The sequence below is a fragment of the Macrobrachium nipponense genome, chromosome 44 (genome assembly GCF_015104395.2).
Source record: "Macrobrachium nipponense isolate FS-2020 chromosome 44, ASM1510439v2, whole genome shotgun sequence".
Classification (NCBI taxonomy): Eukaryota; Metazoa; Arthropoda; class Malacostraca; order Decapoda; family Palaemonidae; genus Macrobrachium; species Macrobrachium nipponense.
Window position 1 is genome coordinate 47,805,031 of NC_087221.1, and position 18,197 is coordinate 47,823,227.

At 35.6% G+C, this 18,197-nt stretch overlaps 3 protein-coding genes across 7 annotated transcripts in view; 2 read left to right on the plus strand and 1 right to left on the minus strand.

The window, feature by feature from the left end:
• Positions 1-5,930, plus strand: part of LOC135204310 (uncharacterized) — an 83,817-nt gene extending 77,887 nt beyond the window's left edge. For 2 of the 3 annotated variants that reach the window (XM_064234476.1, XM_064234475.1), the window contains exons 11-18: positions 446-692; positions 976-1,190; positions 1,548-1,649; positions 2,278-2,358; positions 2,697-2,841; positions 3,172-3,284; positions 4,061-4,479; positions 4,649-5,930. In XM_064234476.1, coding sequence (XP_064090546.1) covers positions 446-692; positions 976-1,190; positions 1,548-1,649; positions 2,278-2,358; positions 2,697-2,841; positions 3,172-3,284; positions 4,061-4,479; positions 4,649-4,733 — 1,407 coding nt within the window. In that variant the 3' untranslated portion in view covers positions 4,734-5,930. The remainder of the gene's footprint in view (positions 1-445; positions 693-975; positions 1,191-1,547; positions 1,650-2,277; positions 2,359-2,696; positions 2,842-3,171; positions 3,285-4,060; positions 4,480-4,648) is intronic. The other variant, XR_010312169.1, reaches the window with a different exon arrangement.
• Positions 5,931-6,240: 310 nt separating this feature from the next.
• On the minus strand, positions 6,241-11,204 carry LOC135204313 (transmembrane protein 70 homolog, mitochondrial-like). 2 transcript variants are annotated; one of them, XM_064234479.1, is made up of 6 exons: positions 11,126-11,204; positions 8,547-8,676; positions 8,303-8,388; positions 7,865-7,994; positions 7,049-7,231; positions 6,241-6,709 (listed from the first exon to the last, which is right to left on the minus strand). In XM_064234479.1, exons 2-6 carry the CDS (start codon positions 8,664-8,666, stop codon positions 6,521-6,523), a joined length of 708 nt encoding a protein of 235 aa, XP_064090549.1. In that variant the 5' UTR covers positions 8,667-8,676; positions 11,126-11,204; the 3' UTR covers positions 6,241-6,520. The 2 variants fall into 2 exon arrangements, with proteins under 2 accessions (XP_064090549.1, XP_064090550.1); XM_064234480.1 differs by having other exon boundaries at positions 8,547-8,672; positions 11,126-11,177.
• A 933-nt stretch (positions 11,205-12,137) lies between these two features.
• Positions 12,138-18,197, plus strand: part of LOC135204311 (protein GDAP2 homolog) — a 128,025-nt gene continuing 121,965 nt past the window's right edge. Inside the window, exons 1-2 of one of the 2 annotated variants that reach the window (XM_064234478.1) lie at positions 12,138-12,266; positions 16,326-16,518. In XM_064234478.1, the coding sequence (XP_064090548.1) occupies positions 16,352-16,518 (167 nt within the window). In that variant the 5' untranslated portion in view covers positions 12,138-12,266; positions 16,326-16,351. Of the gene's footprint in view, positions 12,267-15,805; positions 15,870-16,325; positions 16,519-18,197 lie in introns of those variants that run through there. The other variant, XM_064234477.1, reaches the window with a different exon arrangement.

Sequence of the window (18,197 nt, forward strand, 5' to 3'; positions counted from 1 at the left end):
AATGTTAATGATAAGCAGTGTGTGTGTGCACCTAACTTTTCTGAAAAGTTTTCATATTTTGTGTAACCATACACGAGTGTAATTTCTCTTAATAAAAGATAATATAGCTGGAAAGCTTATTATTTTTTGGTGGTAAATTTGAGTGACAGTATTATTATTTGGTCGTAAATTTGAGTGACCGTATTATTTTTTGGTGGTAAATTTGAGTGACAGTATACTGACACTTATGATGTTCGTAAATCCATTTGTACTATCCCTATTATATTGTAACTTCATTAGGATGGGATTACCTAGTGCTGAGCCAGACAATCCATCCAGTTTTAATAGTTATCATGTTGAGCCTTTGATGAGTTGGACATGACAAAGAGATTACTTTTAAGTGATTGTACTGTTTTTAATGTATACTATATTGCAGGGTGTCTCATGTAATTGTCTATTTCCATAGGAACTTATACCCGACGTCAAGCCTTTGTCGGAGTGGGAGGTGCGGATGGATGATGATGAATCTGATCTGGAATCAGGAGAAGCCAGTGATGAAGGTCCAGAGCTGCCTCCACAGATGAAGGAAGCAGAAGAATTTGAAGAGGAGACAGCTAATGATGGTCATAAATCTAAATCTAGGAGAGAAGTGAGAGAAGTGTCACCTCTGGTTAAACAGAAGCGACATTCCCGTTCCAACTCCCCAGAAGAAAGTAAGTCGGGTTTGTGATTGTCAGAGCCTGTAATTTTTGTTTGAGTACATAATTACAGTAATGAAAACTTGCGAGTAGTAGTTGTCAAGTCTGTGTGATGAATATTAATGTGCATGAACTGGAATAATTTTGAAATTTGTGAGAATATGTTTTTGTATCTGCAATCTTGTGTGTTGTTATGGTGATGTTATAAGTTCGAAAGTCATTTGACTCATTACAGCTTTAAATTTAAGCTATAGGTTCACATGAATTGTGGGTCATTCATTGTTTGTTCTTGTTTCAGATGAATATAGGAAGATAAGAATGTTTGAAGGACCTGCACCAGTCAGCAAACCTGCTATTGCTCCAGCTCGTAATAAATCCTCCAGAGTTGTGTGTATTAACAACCTCACCAGACCTTTCACCATCAATCAGTTACGGGAACTGCTTCAAAGAACGGGACGTTTAGTAGATAATGGATTTTGGATAGATAACATAAAGTCTGTGTGCTTTGCCATGGTGAGTTATAGATTTTTATATATGCTTATAAAGGTTTCATGAAATAAAATATGCATTATTAACAGTGTAGAAATTATTCAATTCTTATGGTATAATTTCATGAACTGAGTAGCATAAATGTTGCAGATTTAAGTTTTAATTTGTTTTGAAGATTAATTCTGTGAATAAGTTTGAATAGTTTCATGTCAGAATTAATGCCACAGGTAAAGTTATATTTAACAATCTTGTCACAACAGAGGTGAGGCTGAAGCAAACAAAAGTTGTGTGTGAAAAAGCATAGATGATATTAATGTTCAAATTTTGTTTTTATGTTTAACAGTAATCATATTGGTGCCTTACATTTGTTTCCTCCTGCAGTATGAGACAGAAGACCAAGCCCAGGAGACTCGTGTAGCTCTTCATGGGGTAAAGTGGCCTGTCTCAAATCCTAAGAACTTGCACGTTGATTTTTCAACTGAGGTAAGTCGAGAGTATGAAAAACTGTTGGGACATTTAATTAAGTCATGTATAGATAATAGGAGAGGAGAGAAAAAATTGTTAAGTATCCATGTAGACAGATTTTATGAAGTACTGTATGGTAGTATATAATGTTCAGAAACTAGTTTGGCTATTCATTTTGATCGTGCACATGTTGAATAATTTAGTTGTTGCTCTTAGCCAGATGCATTAAAACCTAAGAAATTGATTATTATATGCATGTTGACTGTAAATAATGCTGATTTCTTATTACTGAAAACCTCAGAAATTGATTATTATATGCATGTTGACTGTAAATAATGCTGATTTCTTATTACTGAAAACCTAAGAAATTGATTATTATATGCATGTCGACTGTAAATAATGCTGATTTCTTATTACTGACTTTCACACAGCTTAGGCTTTTTATTGTTACAGTATTGAGATTTGCTTGAATGTATAGTTGACAAACAGAGGCTGTAGGTAAAGGATATGAATGAGAATTGAATGAATTTCAAAGGAGAATTTAGTTGAGTTTGATTAAATTATTTGATTAAAAAGAATTAGTGAAGGGAATTTTATTTGAGGGTTGCCAAGGTTTTCTGATTTTGATATATGCATCTGTTTACAGGAGGAGATGAAAAAGAAAATGGAAAATTTCTCCCCACCATTCCAGAAGGCCATGGAAGACAGACGTGATGAAAGATGGAGGGTGAGTTTAGGGTCCTGTTTGGAAAATGGTTCTTTATCGTAGCGTATGATTAATATTTTCTGTAAGATTTCCTGTGTGGTTTTTTTTAATCTACATCTTTATTCCTGTATTCATTGTTTGGGATCTATGTTGAAGCTTCTATATCTTTTATTTTGTATAATTCTTTTAATCAAATTTGAAGCCAGGTTTAATGAGGTATATGTTTTAATTACAAAGTCAAGTCTGTATGGTTTTTAATCAAAAGTTGGAATACTTTGTTATGTTTGGTTCGCAGCGTGTTACATATTAAATGAACTCATTTTTAAAAGTAATATAATTGGTTGCTTTGAAATTTTCAGCGGGAAGGACAGGTGCGAGAGTGGGACTTGGCGAAGATAGGGGAGCGGTCGCCGGGGGAGAAGGAGCGGGAACGGGAGAGGCTGCGCAAGGAGAGGGAGGAGGAGCGGTTACGAGAACGTCGAAAGAGTCATAGCCCTTCAGAAGGCAAGTAGTTTGTTCTTTTTATATAAAAAAATTAAAATTTTTTCTTTTTTGGTTAATGTTTTGTGTATTTATCACTTGTCCCCAGCCTTATGACTACTGCACAAGATATAATAGGTTGAATTTTACAAGTGTAACCTATTTAGTGAATGCAGAACCTGATTAGTTATTGATTTGTGTAGGTATATCCATGATGTACAAGGAGTATAGTTATTGATTTGTGTAGGTATATCCATGATGTTCAAGGAGTATACCAGTGGACAAAATGTGTGTTTGAGTGATATCACACCTTTGTTTCCTCATAATCATGTCACTGGATTAATTTGATTTCAGGAAATAAAACAACTCCCAAACCAGAGCCTCGAGCAACTAAAAGTCTAGATGATCTTTTTAGGAAAACAAAAGCTCGGCCAGGTATTTATTGGCTTCCATTAACACCTGAACAGGTAAGGACTAGTTATTTTTTTCCCTAAATAGTAACCAGTGCATCCGTTTTCAGCTTTTTGAAAGAAATTATCCCTTTGGTTTTTTTTTTTTTGGCAATATGTACTATACATTTTAAAATTTTGATTAACTATTATTTTTACAGAAAGAAATGCACTATATGAGGGTTATAAAGGGTTTGGGTACAGTATTCGCATAATTATATAATGATTTGTTATTAGTGGAAAGGTGTCTGAAAGTGATTTTGTGGAATATATTTTTATTTATTGATGTTGTCACTGTTTGGAGCAGAATAATTGGGAAAATTATATTTGTTCTCAGAAAGACTAGGTTGCAGCTTTGGTTTTAGTTCAGAGTATCCAATAATTATTGGAAAAAAAAAAAAAAAAAAAAAAAAAAAAAAAAATTTCCATGGCATGTTTTCTGTAGCAGTCCACTGCTCGATAACATCTTGCTTTATCACCTTTATCAAGCAGTGCTAATTTAAATATTTGATTTATTGGGTCAGGCAGTCAAAATTTGAAGCAATCTGCTAAAATACTCATAGACACATATCTGCTGGAGCATAAAAATACTCTCTTTGGCAGTTTGTTATTACTACTGGATTTTGCTTTGTATTTCTATTGCACTACCACATTTACTCTTTCAGTAGTGTGAGGGTTGCAGTTTCTAAATTAACTAGCACCACTTAGTAGTTTTAGGTCATCAGTATCTAAAATCATTGGTAGTTGGCAAGTTATTTTTCATTTCCTTGTTTAAATTTTGTATCTGTATTTAGATTGCAGAGAAGGAGATCCAACGCCGCCAGAAAATGTTGGAAGTAGAAAGACTAGAGGCTGAAATGCGTGCTGCTAAAGAAAAAGAGCAGGAGGAATGGGAACGTGTCCGAGCCGAGCGCAGAAAGGAACGCGAGAGAGAACGCGAAAAGGAACGGGAGAGGGAGAGGGAGAGAGAGAAAGAAAGAGAAAGAGAGAGAGAGCGTGACCGTGAACGTGAAAAAGAAAGGGACAAAAACAACAGGAAGTCGAGGTCCAGATCAAGGTCCCGTCGAAGAAGCAGATCTCCTCGAAGGTCACCGAGGAGGTCTCCGAGGAGATCTCCTCGTAGATCACCAAGAAGGTCATCTGCTAGGAGGTCCCCAGCAAGAAGGTCACCAAAGAGATCACCACGTAGATCACCAGGAAAATCTCCCAGAAGGTAATGTGAGGAAGTAATCTAGCTGCATGCCATATTGTGTGTCATGTACAGCCCCAATGGGGTTCTGATCATTTGGTATACATTAATATAGTAGCTGTATATAAAAGGTTTCAAGTTTTCTGTAGTTATCTTAAATGAGGAGCTGAATCAACATTTTCACCACCCTCAGGTCACCCCGATCACGTCGATCGCCTAGCAGGGAGTCTCGTAGGTCACGGCGTAGAAGTCGGAGTCGCTCTCGATCTCGCACTTGAATCTACAGTGATAACAACAGCAATTGAATGAAGGGGGTAGAGGAAAGAGCAGCAGCACATACGATGCAGTGCCAAGAACACCCAAGGATTAAAATTCCATGGAGGTTACAGAATTCAAAGTAAAGCTACAGAATCTGCCTATGCACCACCTCCATAAACCAGCCCTTCATCACTTTAAAGGTTATTTATCTTCATTTATGAACCCCTCCTTCCATCTGACACATACACAAATACCCCCTTCCTTCATCCTACCCATTACAAGTCCCTCTTACCTCTTCACAGGTTATCTCCATCACTCAGTGCTCTTCTGATTGTAGCAGTAGGTTCTCGCTCTCTCAGGACTTGACATCTCGAAATTGTTCATGTTAGGATTTGTGGGAAAATGAGTAAACATTGTCTTTCTTTTGTTTTTCACTAGTAATTTATAAGGTTAGTTGTAGGAGAGTGATATTTTTCATAATACATTTGGTAAGTATGAATAGGCTGCTTTTTTTATTTGATTAATTTAAATGGATAGTGTAGAATAGGAAATCTTATCTTTAATTTTGTTTATTGTATCAGAAGAGCATTGGGTGATAAGGGAAGTGTTGAAAGCGTTTTGAATGAAGAGCCACTGCACTGTATGAGCAACAGCGTTGATTCTTCAAGAGATCCGGCGGGAACTTCGAGCAACTTAAGAGATCGACTGTTTTACTTTTGCTTCACCATGGAATGTTATAACATCTGCAGTATATATAGTGATTCCAAGACAAAGGATGTTCATAACAACCCAGTTGCTGACAAATAGCTTTGTGGATATAATATGGAAACCTTGTAGAAAAGTTGTTTGTTTATACCACTGTCCTAAAAGGAGAAACATTACGGAGACAATGTTACGGAAACAAAATGATATGGTTCAAGTACTTTCACCAATTTGGAGTCGGAAGTGATTAAGAGTACAAAAGAACTGACTTTTCTGCTCAGAGATTTTGTTCTGATAATGTATTTTAGACGGGAGAAAAGGACATTGTAAATACTGTAATGATTATTCACACCACTCAGAAGTGCAGTACTGTACATGGACATATACAATGTACAACACTTGCCTAGTGCTGTGCATACTATGCCAGTTTATTTGTTTTGAATACATTACTATGGAAAAGTGTGATTTAGTGAAAACTTAGCCAATTTTATTGGGAAAATAAAATAGCACCCTTATACTCATGTTTCAATCTACCTAAGGTCGTCTTTTTTTTTTTTTTTTTTTTTTTTTTTTTTTTACCGAGGAATATACATTGGAAATTTATATGAATATATTCAAATTGCATTAAAGTATTTCAAGAATTATTGATTCGTTATAATGAACCTTGTATGGAGCTGGATTTCATGAGCTTAACAACATTTGGAAAAGTAATTATAAATAATTGGTCGAAGTCTGGATAATTAGCTGGTTCACTTTTAGTCTGAATGAAATTTAAAGTTACTGGTGACTGTAGGACATCTTTTATGAGTCAAATAAGAAACCACCTTCCACAGAACAATTTTATTAGCAACTAAATACATCCTACAAAAATATTTTACAATGATAGGAAATGTACCAAGTGCTCAATCTAAAAATATAACGTCTATATACACAAAATATTTTATTACAGTTGTTGAATGAACAAGAATTCACATTGGTTTTTCAATTTAATTACTGAAACTTCAAAATTAATTTTACTCAAAATTCTAACTATCTAATTCCTATGATAACCATCCACAATTTTAAAAATTCTTAAATATATTCAAAAGGAACTCCAATTGTCATATTACTTATGTTCTTTATCATCCTCATCAGGACTGAAGTCTATTGGTTTGTCGTATCCCATTATTCTTCCGTAATGTTCGATGTCTTCAAACATCCTAGGTTCCACAAAGAGGGGCTGGTTTTTGACATGAAAAGTAGTGAAGATACCTGGTACTGTTGGCACTTGAACGTCATCTACTTTAAAATTAATCTGCAAAGGTGAACAATTAAGAGTTTTGGTTATATAGGCTTCATGCTCAAAGCATTATGATGCGTATTACAATCAAAATTCATCCTAACAGAGTGCAATTTCACTTAAGCCATAATTCAACTTGGAAATACTATACCTTGGTTCAACTGCATTAGAGAATGTTTTAAAGAAGAATGCCATACTTAAATCTACAAAGTAATATATATAATTATATAAAAGAAACAAAAAATGAGGAAAGGGATGTAAATAAAACACTTAATGACCAAGCAGCAAAGATTACAATTAACAGTATGAATATAACTTACTTGAGGTAAGCTAATAAAAAAAAAAAATTCATACCTTTCTTTCTCTCAAGAAGAAAGTTAAAGTTGTTGCAGAATAAATGTCGTGTTTTGGATCGTATTCTAATCTCGTAACATACTTCTTTGTGATCCAGTGAATCAGGAAAGGGGTTACGAAAGTGAAAAACCCAATAAAGGATCCTGCAGCAATTGCTAATCCAGCACCAGTACCAACAACTTTCTGGAAATTAGTTATATGTACTTGAAATATTACTTTTATATAGTAATAATAAACTTAAAATACTCCTCAATAGTATACATATTGATACACATACAATAAATACTGCACCATTATGCCTTCATGTTTCTTAAACTGCAGTTTCAGTCTACTATTTTGTAGGAACTATCTATTCCCTATGACATTTTGTCCAAATAAATCAAGGTTTTCAATTTTTCATAATGGTATTACATAATGCAATGGAAAATAATTCTATTGCATATTTCCATCAGCAGATGAATATCTGGAAAACGATGACAGCAGTCACCATAAACTTGAACTTACCTGAAAGTTAAGAACAAAGCTAGTTTTGAATCAAAACAGAAAATTAACCACCTTTAAAGTTACAACACATCTTGTACTTGAGTTCATATTAAACCTTATATGAATACTAGTCACTTCTGCAGTCTTTGTAAAACTGTGAGGTGCTTAATACGGTTTGTTGATTCCTGTAAAGGTGACATTCCTAGACTAAAGCACAGCAGGACACATACAACCCGTAAAGCTTATTACTCTATTATTATTATTATTATTATTATTACATCATTCAGAAGATGAATCCTATTTATATACACTACTGTATTGTCAATATATTACCTGGAAAAGAAGAGGCTGCATTGAAAGTCCTATGAATGAAGTTGACAGGGAAAAGACTTTCACCATTCTGATTTGAGTTGTCAGAATGCCATGATAAACTTCTTTCCAAGTACCTGGACCAATATCAACACTGGAAATAGAAAACTTAAGGTTACTGATGCATCACTACTTGGTAGGAATAAAAGCTAAGGCCTTGAAAAAAATTATAATAATTCAGAGGACCAAGTTTATAAAACTTAAGTCTGATGTCACAGGCTATGCTTATCTTTATGTGGGCAACAATAACACCAATAGAGACTAAGCTTCTATTTCATAATAAAAATGCAAGGAAACTTGAGCTGTATTAATTTAAAAGATGACAGGGAAACAACTAAATTATTCTTGCTACATTAAACAAGAGTTTTGCAAGGTTCACTACATTTCACAAGATATACTCACTTTTCTTGGGCCTTTATATTCTGTGATTTACTTTTGTTGCTGTCACTACAGTAACATCTGTGCTGTTGTGTCTTCACAGTACCAATCTGTTGAATAAAATGTAAAACTAAAAAGTAAAATCAAATAGAACTACCCTTGTAATATAGCAAATCATCTGCATATGATACTTATTCTTTCCGTTCTATAAGTGTCCTACATCGAAATACAGAGTGACTTTCATTTTGATGGGAAACAAAGTTTTTACCTGTAATAACTGAGGAACTGGACTATGGGTACTAAAAGATGCCACAGATGATCGCAATAAAACAACACCTGTGCATCTCTGCATGTGTAATGCTCTGTGCAAGGATCCAATCTGTGCCATGTTATACTACCTGGAAAAAAAAAATAGGAAATATTCACTGATAAAAATTGACCCCTCCCAATGCAGAGCGGTGGCTGTTTTCTTACCTAAATTTGGTGTCATTTTACAGCAAACTAAATTTCTTGTCTTATGGTGGTATGTTCAGAAATGCTATATAGTTGCTTGAATTTGACATTTTGTTTTAACAATTTTAGGAATTCTGTCTTTGGTGTTCTTATGCTACCCTTTTAAGCATCATAGGTTATGTGAGAACATATTACCATTAGAGTAGTGTAACAAGACCACTAAAGGACAAAATTCCTGAAAATGTTAACAAGAAATGTCTGCTTTAGAAAACCATGTTATGGAAATCATATTAACTTCAAGGAGTCTATTGAAATAGTTTTCATTTCTTGAAATGTGGTTCTTTGTTTGCATCAGATATTTTGAATATATCTTATTTCGTATATTCTTTGTTAAAAGCTCAGTTTCATCAATAAAAAAGAAGATATGGCATATTTTTCCCCCAGTGATGCCAGATCTGAGTTTAGGGGACCTATGATATTTAATGGTCAATATCATTAAAGGATATTTGCTCTCGATCCCCCCCTGTGATAAGACAGCCCAGCCCAAGTGACTCCCGTAAACGTCTTCACCCACCACCTGAGGCCAAGGAAATAGTCTATAATTTCCTGAAATACTTTCATTTTATAAAAACATCATGAAGGTCCTGTTACTGATGTTTCGAAGGCTATCCAGAGAACATCTGAAGCGACTAAAGTGTCAGAAATGACTATTCGTAGACATAACAAGGAAGCAAGAGAGGCGGGAAATATAGTGGAATCTTCAGTGTTTCAAAAAAGAAAAGAGAAAGTGAATCCTGTGACTGACTTGGATGATTTTGATAAAAATGTTATGCAAAGAAGGAATGTGTGGTTTTCTTTTCTAAGGGCATAATAGACTGACTGACTTATGAATTTATGTCTTGAGTCCAAACACCAGAGCCAACAGGTCATTCAGCGCATCTACAGTTATAGAAAGAGAAAGAAGGAATAGCTAAATAGAATAGGGAATGAAAATAAAATATAAAAAAAGTTAACAGGGAAGAGGCAAATCTTTTCCCTCGACTCCGAAGGTCCAAAGCGAATCCTCCTGAGAAGGATTATATCTGTGGGAAGCATTTATATGACAACTCTGCTTTTTCTACCTGGCCCCACCAGAGCAATCTTAGAAAAGTAAACACACTATAGTGAGGAAATTAGTAGCAATCTGATAACCACTGATTAAGCAATTGACAGAGAAGTACTTCTTCCTCGAGAAATACCTTTTCTTGCTGTGATGAACATGATAGGAAGGCCAACTTCATAACATTTTGGATCACTGATAATGTGAACACTAATTTGTGATCAAGATCTTCAATAAAAATGAACAGTGACAAAATAAGTTTTTATGAAATAGGTAAGCCTTACGAGTTTCTTCCTTCCATGTTATTCAAATGTGACCAATTAGTACTTACCATGAGTAATGACTAATACTTTGGACATCCACACAGTTTTAAAGATATAGTATCACCATAACATAAAGTTAATATATAGGCTAGGCTATATTTCCTATTCATAATTCTTCCTGGCAAATACTACAGTGAATTTTTATGTATCAAACCAAAGGATGAACTTAAGTGGTACCTGTACACATATTACAGTTCATTTCATAATTTAGTAAAACAGGTCTCGTGTATTTGCTATTAAATTCTGGTAATATCCTAGGCTAATACTCCGTTTTCAGATGACACGTTAGTAGGCCTGCCAAACAACATTTAATCTAAAATTATTTCTCATTGACTTGGACTCATCTCTTTCCAAATTGATTAAAGTAGTGTGGTAAGGTTTCCAGAGGGGGCAGGGGGGGGGGGGGGGGGGGGGGGGGGGGGGGGGGGGGATGTCCAACAGATATCAGACCGTCGTGACGTAGGCTACTAGGCTATAGGGAAACAGGCTGAAGTACTACAATACTTACTTAAAAAAAATAAATCGCATTTACAACACTCATTTGTGATAATAGATTTAATTAATAAAAGCCAAAATCTTAATCTTCGTTCCAGGTCTTGAATGTAGGTACTCCTAGTATACTTAGGTATAAAAGAACAATAAATTGACCCTAACCTAACCTAACTCAGTACGGCTTGTCAATTGGCCAATTTGCTATTGTATGGTAATAAGAAGATGGAATATAGAACACTATCCATAAATATGGCCTACTTGACAAATATCCATAAATAGTAAAACAGGTTATTAAAGTAAAATTAGTCAATTATCTACGCCGGCGATGGTTAATGCTGAACAGCCTAAATTAGACTACTGAGAAACTATTAAACTACATATAAAATATTAAAAATCCTGTAAATTATCATATTTAAGAAAATGCCAATGAAAGAAACAGCGAGAAGAATAATAAATATAATAAAAAGGTGTCAGATTTACCTACGAGAAGGGCACGAGCTAAAGGGCCATTTCAGGTTGTTGACGATTTGGGATGGAATTATTGGTAATGTGTCTCTTTACACACATAAAAATTCTGTGAGACACGTTCCTATCTGTTTATTTCCATATTATATATATTATATAATATATATATATATATATATATATATATATATATATACATATATATAAATATATATATATATACTATATATATATATCATATATATATGATATATATATATATATATATATATATACTTATATATATATTATATATATATATATATATCTTATATATATATCTATATATATATATATATATAATATCTATATATATATATATATATAACGTAAGCGCTCTCGAAGATCTTAATCATCCGGCATTTATTTCAATGGATATTTTAAATTATACGAAAATAATAAGAAAAACGCCAAAGGAGTCAATGCAATTATCAATTCTTTGCAAAATGATAATTAAAATAATAACCATTAAATGTAAAAATCAATTATAAGCAAGATTAGACGAAAATAATACGAAAAAATACTAAAGAAGCCAATGTAATGATCAATTCTATGCAAAATTATAATAAAAATAGTAAAGCATTCAATGTAATTATCAATTCTATGCAAAACTATACGAAAATAATACGAAAAAACACCAAAGGAGTCAATGTAATTATCAATTCTATGCAAATAATAATAAAAATAGTAAAGCATTCAATGTAATTAGTAATTCTATGGGAAAATATGCGAAAATAATACGAAAAAACACTAAAGGAGTCAATGTGATTATCAATTTCACGCAAAATAATAAAGAAATAGTAGTGAGTTCAATGTAAATATCAATTCTATGGAAAAATATGCGAAAATAATATGAAAAAGCACTAAAGAAGTCAATGTAATTATCAATTCCAAAAGCAACTAAAAGGAGAAGCACCATAGAGGGCCACTACCGCCCCCTGGTGGCTGTCAAAATTCCCAATGTACCCTCCCACCCCACCCACAGAGGCAGGAGGAGGCGGGCAGGCGGCGCCATCTGTAAACAAAACAACAACCAGATGATTTTGTAAATACGATCCCCCCAAAAAAATTTCCGCCCCCCCTTTTTAAAAAAAAATACACCGTCCTTGCCTTACAAGTAAGGAAGCCTTTTCTTGTCTTTTTTCAATCATATTTATAACTTATTTTTTTGACTTAAGTGATTTATACCTAGTATTAATTGTTTGATTGCCTTTGTGTCGCAGCTTGCTTTCTCATTTTACTAAGAGGAAGAGGAGGCGACTCGCCCCTATTTTAATTAGGTTAAGGATGTTTTGTGTTTTTTTATTATTAAAATTGCCATTTTAAAATGGCAGACATTATTCCTGTTAGGTACTATTTATCATAGGCCTTTAGGCTATGAGGACGTAGGCCTCATATTAAAAGGGAGCGACTCCCCCCCTGTTAATTACCTAGGTTAAGGATGTATTGTGAGTTATTTATTATTAAAACGACCATTTTAAAATGACAGACTATTTTATTATTCATGTGATTTGTCATCCTATTGTTATATTAGCCTAAGTACTACAGTAGGCCTACGAGGACGTAGGCCTCTTTCTTTTCAAGAGGGGGCGACCCGCCCCCTATTTGAATAAGTTAAGGATGTTTTGTAGCTCTTTTTTTTACATTATTAGAATGACTAGGAAAATGGCAGACTACCTACCTACTACCTAGCTATATTATTCCTGTTACCTACTAATTGTCATAGGGTAAACAACTGCGTGGACCGGTCAACTCACCAACTACCACGGCTAGGCCACCCTCCGAAAAAGTACTTTTAACATGTCCTGGCACCAGAGATGGTCATCAGTCACGAGTTGTTGGTGGTGAGAGAAGGAGCTCAAGACCTCTACTCTCCTTTTGAAAAAAGTATTTTCTCCAAAGTTAGAAATTAAGGCCATATTTTAAGATTTAAACAGAGGGTAATGAAAAGGATAGCCAACGCAGTGCCCACAACCCCAAAACGCTTTCGAAATTTTTACTTACAACTTGAAATATTTAGAAGATTGATGCCATCTCAATGTTTGCGGAGTCGCTTGTGTCAATAAACTTCCCATTTCCTGTGATAAATCCGCACACCACTTGCACCCACAGACGCTGGGGCACTTTCATCACAAGAATCGTACACCCGACCTCTAACCACGGCATTCTTTGTAACTCGCTATAAGACTTATACAAAACTGGGGAAATAAGTGAAATTAGAGTATCTATTTGTAGTATATATACATATTACAGCAATTTTATCATTACTGCATTACTATGACAACTAGAATTCATGGAAACAGTTTGTAAATGCATCGGTGTATGTGTGACACTCCACTAGATTGGCAACGATGAGTCATTTTTCCTCGCGTCGTCTGCTCGTAAGTATACATCCGAAACATTTGTAATTTTTTGGGGTTAATTTGGTTGCAGAAAAGGGATAATGGACATGAATTAAATAAACATTTTGAAGTAAAGTTAAACTAAATAATGAGTAAAGTAAATAATTAAGGGAATAAAGCTTTGCACCTCGTCTGCTGCTCGTAACTGTGTTTGTGGAGTGAGCGCTTAGGAACCAGGAACAGCAACGGGGTTCAAGTGCAATTAAGTAAGCGCTGTGGAGTTTCAGTTGTGATGGCAGTAAGGATAAAACCACAGATTACAAGGTAAAAAGGAATTCAGTTCAAACCATGACCCCGGGAATAAAAAGTTTCATACTTTCACTAATATAGGCAACAAAATGTTGTTTTATTGTGCTGATTACAACTGAAATCTTGAGTAAGATCAATAAACGTTACATATATGTGCTAACATTGTTCAAATGAGTGCTGGGGAGGCTGGGAAAGATGTTGGATCCTTAGCGGATACGAACTGCAACTCGGTCGGTTGATCCCATATTGGATTTCAAAACTGCCTTGAAAACATATTTTACGAAGAGCGTCACATGCTTATTTTAGTTTGTATGGGGCTTTCATATATCACATTATGTTGATGAAACTTCAATCTTTTGAATGGTATGCTTAAAGATGTAATTGTATTCTTGTTTCACCAATTAAATATCGAGTGAAAAAGGCCTGGCCAGCGTGATGACGATGGATTGTCCGTGATTGTTTACCCTATACCTATTGTTATTGGCTAGCTGTAGGTAGTAGTATGCCTATGAGGACGTAGGCCTCCTCTTATTACCATAGAGGGGGTGACTCGCCCCCTATTTAATTAGGCTAATTTAAGGATATTAAGTGGCTTTTTTTTTTTTTTTTACTAGAATGGGTCTATTATTTGACATACATATTGTCAAATATATAGTAGGCCTATGAGGACAGGTAGGCATACCCAGCTTTTCTTTACTACTGTAGGTTAGATTTAGATTTTTTTTTCTTTTTAGTGTAGGTTAGACTTCTTTTCCTTCTCATTTGTAACTTGATTATTATTATTTCAGATGTTAAATTGTATAAATCATAATATTAGGCTGTAACTGTAGCAAAATGATAAACGTTTATGGTATTATTTTTCATATTTGTAGGCCTATAGGAAAATTCTGCCTAACTTGTGAGAAAACCAAAACGAATTAATTCCTTTAATTGGAATACTATAATTATTCAAGGTAACTTGATTGAGTAATGTTATTTTAATGTTTGTAGGTGTACAGGAAAATTTTGCATAATAAAAAGCATAAAAGGATGAATTGCACCAGCTCTAATGATAGAGTAATTCAGGATGTGCTAATTGAATGTTATTGAGGCTGAATGCATGATTGACACTGTATTTTAACTTTAAACACTAATACCATGAGTATTTCTCAAAATAATTTTCTGCAAGTAGGCCTATTCATCTTTTATTGCTTCTGTAACAGATTTGTTAGGAAAACTAATAGCGGCGCCTTCATTATTGTCTTTCCTATTCCTAAGAATAATTTTTTCCACTTTCAGTCCAAATTATCTTATACTGCAAGTGACACGAGCCGCAGGGTTTGTTTCGTCATCGTCTGATACATCCCAAATCATTTTTCAATGCCTGTAACTATAAACTCTGCTACAGCCACGCAGGTTTTAAAAGCTATATCCTCGCTATCTCTAAACAAACCGTCAAAGTAGGCAAACAAAGTTCCCGTGGATGTGTTCGCACTTTGGTGTACTGTATATGAAATGCATGAGCAACAGAATGTGTGTTGATAGGATTCTAATTCAGTAACTCAATACAATGAACACAATTCCACTCCTACTTGTTTCACATGTCGCACACTGTACATTATATCTGAGATAGACCTATTGCTATTTGTTTCCTCACTCTTGTCTTATGTGGAATGTCAGCATGTGACATTATGATCTTTCAGTTGACAAATCATTGGTTTGCAAAGTATTATCATGGCACTCTTGTCTGTTTCTTTTAGAAAAAAATTGTTCAAAATTGGCTTTTATGTTGTCTGTGTACAGGGTTCTGTGTGCTCTAAAGCTAGGAATGGTGTCTTAGTTGTCTAGGTGAAGAAACATCAAGGTAGGTACTAAATAACTCGAGCACATATCACTAAGCTTATGAGTCATCATGTATATGTTTACTCAGTCTATCTTATCATACTGGGGAATACCTGAGATAGGAACTACTTGTACACTGAATTCCTGTTAATGTTTAGTGTGTATTTAGCTATACATATATGAAAGTGGTCTCCATGATATGGAACTCTGCTTTGCCAGTTTCAGTTATCAGCCAACAGTGCTAACAGGTACTTGAATTGTGACCAGTCAAGAACTTGGATGCCCAGAAGCAAATAGCATATTAAACTAAAGAAAGTCAGCACGTTGATTTGACTATAGTTTAGTAAGAGGTACCAGGAATTTCAGAAAACTTAATTTCATTGATGACGTCACATGGTCCAAATAATGCTATGATATATTAAAATAGAGACAGATAATATAGGTGACTTGCAGTTATAATAGTGTGACATTGATAATTTTGATGTTGGGTTGCGTGCGTTTCAAAATGTGTATTGCAGACAGCGCATCACGAGGGATTACCATTTAGCCTAAAGTGGATCCTCCTTTCATATGTAAAATTTAATGTTAGTTATTTCCATGAAAAAAAATGTAGTATAATTGTATTCTGTACGAGGTTTGATGATGGGTTGCCTGCAAGGTTAGTTATGCTCTGCTCCATAACACTACAGATGTTTTACAATTAGTTTCAGGAACTATAGCATGGGACATCATGGAGCCCCTAGGCATTAACATGAAGATAGTTGATGTGTGGTCACTGCCTGTTTGGGCAGTATCAGAACCTAGTTCCACTCCTATTCTACCTCCTCAACCAACGCCCAACCATGCAACACCACCCTTCAGAGTCAATAAGATATTTAACAGTAAACTGTGCCTCTGGTAAGTAGTGGCAAGAAAAAATCCTTGCTAGTTTTCATTTTATGAAATTTTTAAATTATTGTGCTCTAAATTAGCTACAGCCTATTTGCTCATAAACTTCTATTGCCTATTTGCACCATAGGTTAGTTGAACTGGTAGTTATAATTTGTTCCAGCATATAAAAGAATCATTCGAACCCTTATAACATTACCAATTGCAATACACCCCCTGAACACCTGAACTAGCCCTGGTCACTTACCAGCCCGAACCATCATTTATTAAAAATTTACCAAATCTTTGGTTAAAATAAACGATCAGTGTTGCCAATCTCCTGGCAAACACCCTCGTTACCTAGTTACCAGCCCACCGCTAGTAGCCCTGCCTCACGGGCCGGTCACACCTGCCCTCTCACATCAATCACTTATCGTTCGCGGTGGAGTACAGATGTATCCACAGCGAACTCCTTTTTGGTCTTGCCCGGCCTTCATTTGCACCTTTGATTTGATTGATTTTGGTGACGAATTACGCATCCCTTTGGATTGCGGTTGGATTGCTCTTAATACCTTGTCATTAGACATTGATTCTGCAAAGGAAGAAACAACACAGGCTACGACAACGACTACTGCATCCTCGGCCACGACATCACAGAAAACGACGAGCGGAAGTTCAACAACGTATCGTCTTTGCCAACAATGCAAGAAAAGGATGAGTACCCTATTACACGATAGTCATTCCTTATGCGTAAATTGTAGGCCTGTTCAATATAATGTAAAGACCAGATGTTTGGAATGTCAGGAGTGGTCTTTGGACCAGATGTTAGGGTATCTCAAACATAGGAAAGGTCTCGTATTAAGAAGTAACTGTAGGCAGGAAGAGACTAACGTAGATCAAGATAAAGACTTAGAGACAGTGCTCTTTAAGAGACTTGAGAGTACGCTGACATCGAGTATGACATCTGTTACCGATTTTGTTTGTTTCGAGGATTATGTGAGGATAGATCGAGCAATAGGGATACTGAAATTACTAATCGTTCTTTTCCAGCTCCCCTGCCTGTTCCAGAATCAGCCCTAACCGGTGCTGGGGGTTATGGGGATCCGCAAGCCCACAGGGCAGGATCCGCCGTCCCCCCTGGCGCGGAGCAGGCAGTGTTGGCAGCAGATTCCCCTTCCCTCGATGTGTAAGTTCTCAGGATGATAAAAACTTAGGTCAGATATAGACGAGTAGGGATAATAGGCTACATAGTGTTTAGTTGTTCCGATACGTAATACAAACCCTCGGTCCTTTAACAATAGGAAGTAGCTAGCGGCAGCTGGAACGGTCGTAAGCTTCGAACAAGGGGAGAACGGTAGTTAACTGCTTGTCCGATCGTCGCGCGCCGCGCGACTGGGAGGTAAACAAATCACTTTTGCTTTCGGCCGTGTGTGGGAAGGACGTGTTCGCCATCGCTCTGCCCGCTTTGTCGTTTGCTTCAACCTTGAGTATTTGTTTTTCTCTTTCTGTATATCAGGAGTGATTGTAAGTACTTTTTCTCAATTCTATTATTCTTGCAATGAGTGAATTGGAAGAAATGGAAATATCACCCGCGCCCTCCAGTCGCCCGTAGAGTTGTGTCCCGGGCTGGAGGGGCGTAAATGTGGAGGGTTCAGGTCATTTGTTGAGGTGGACCCCCACGAGGTTTGTTCTCGTTGTAGGGGGCGAGA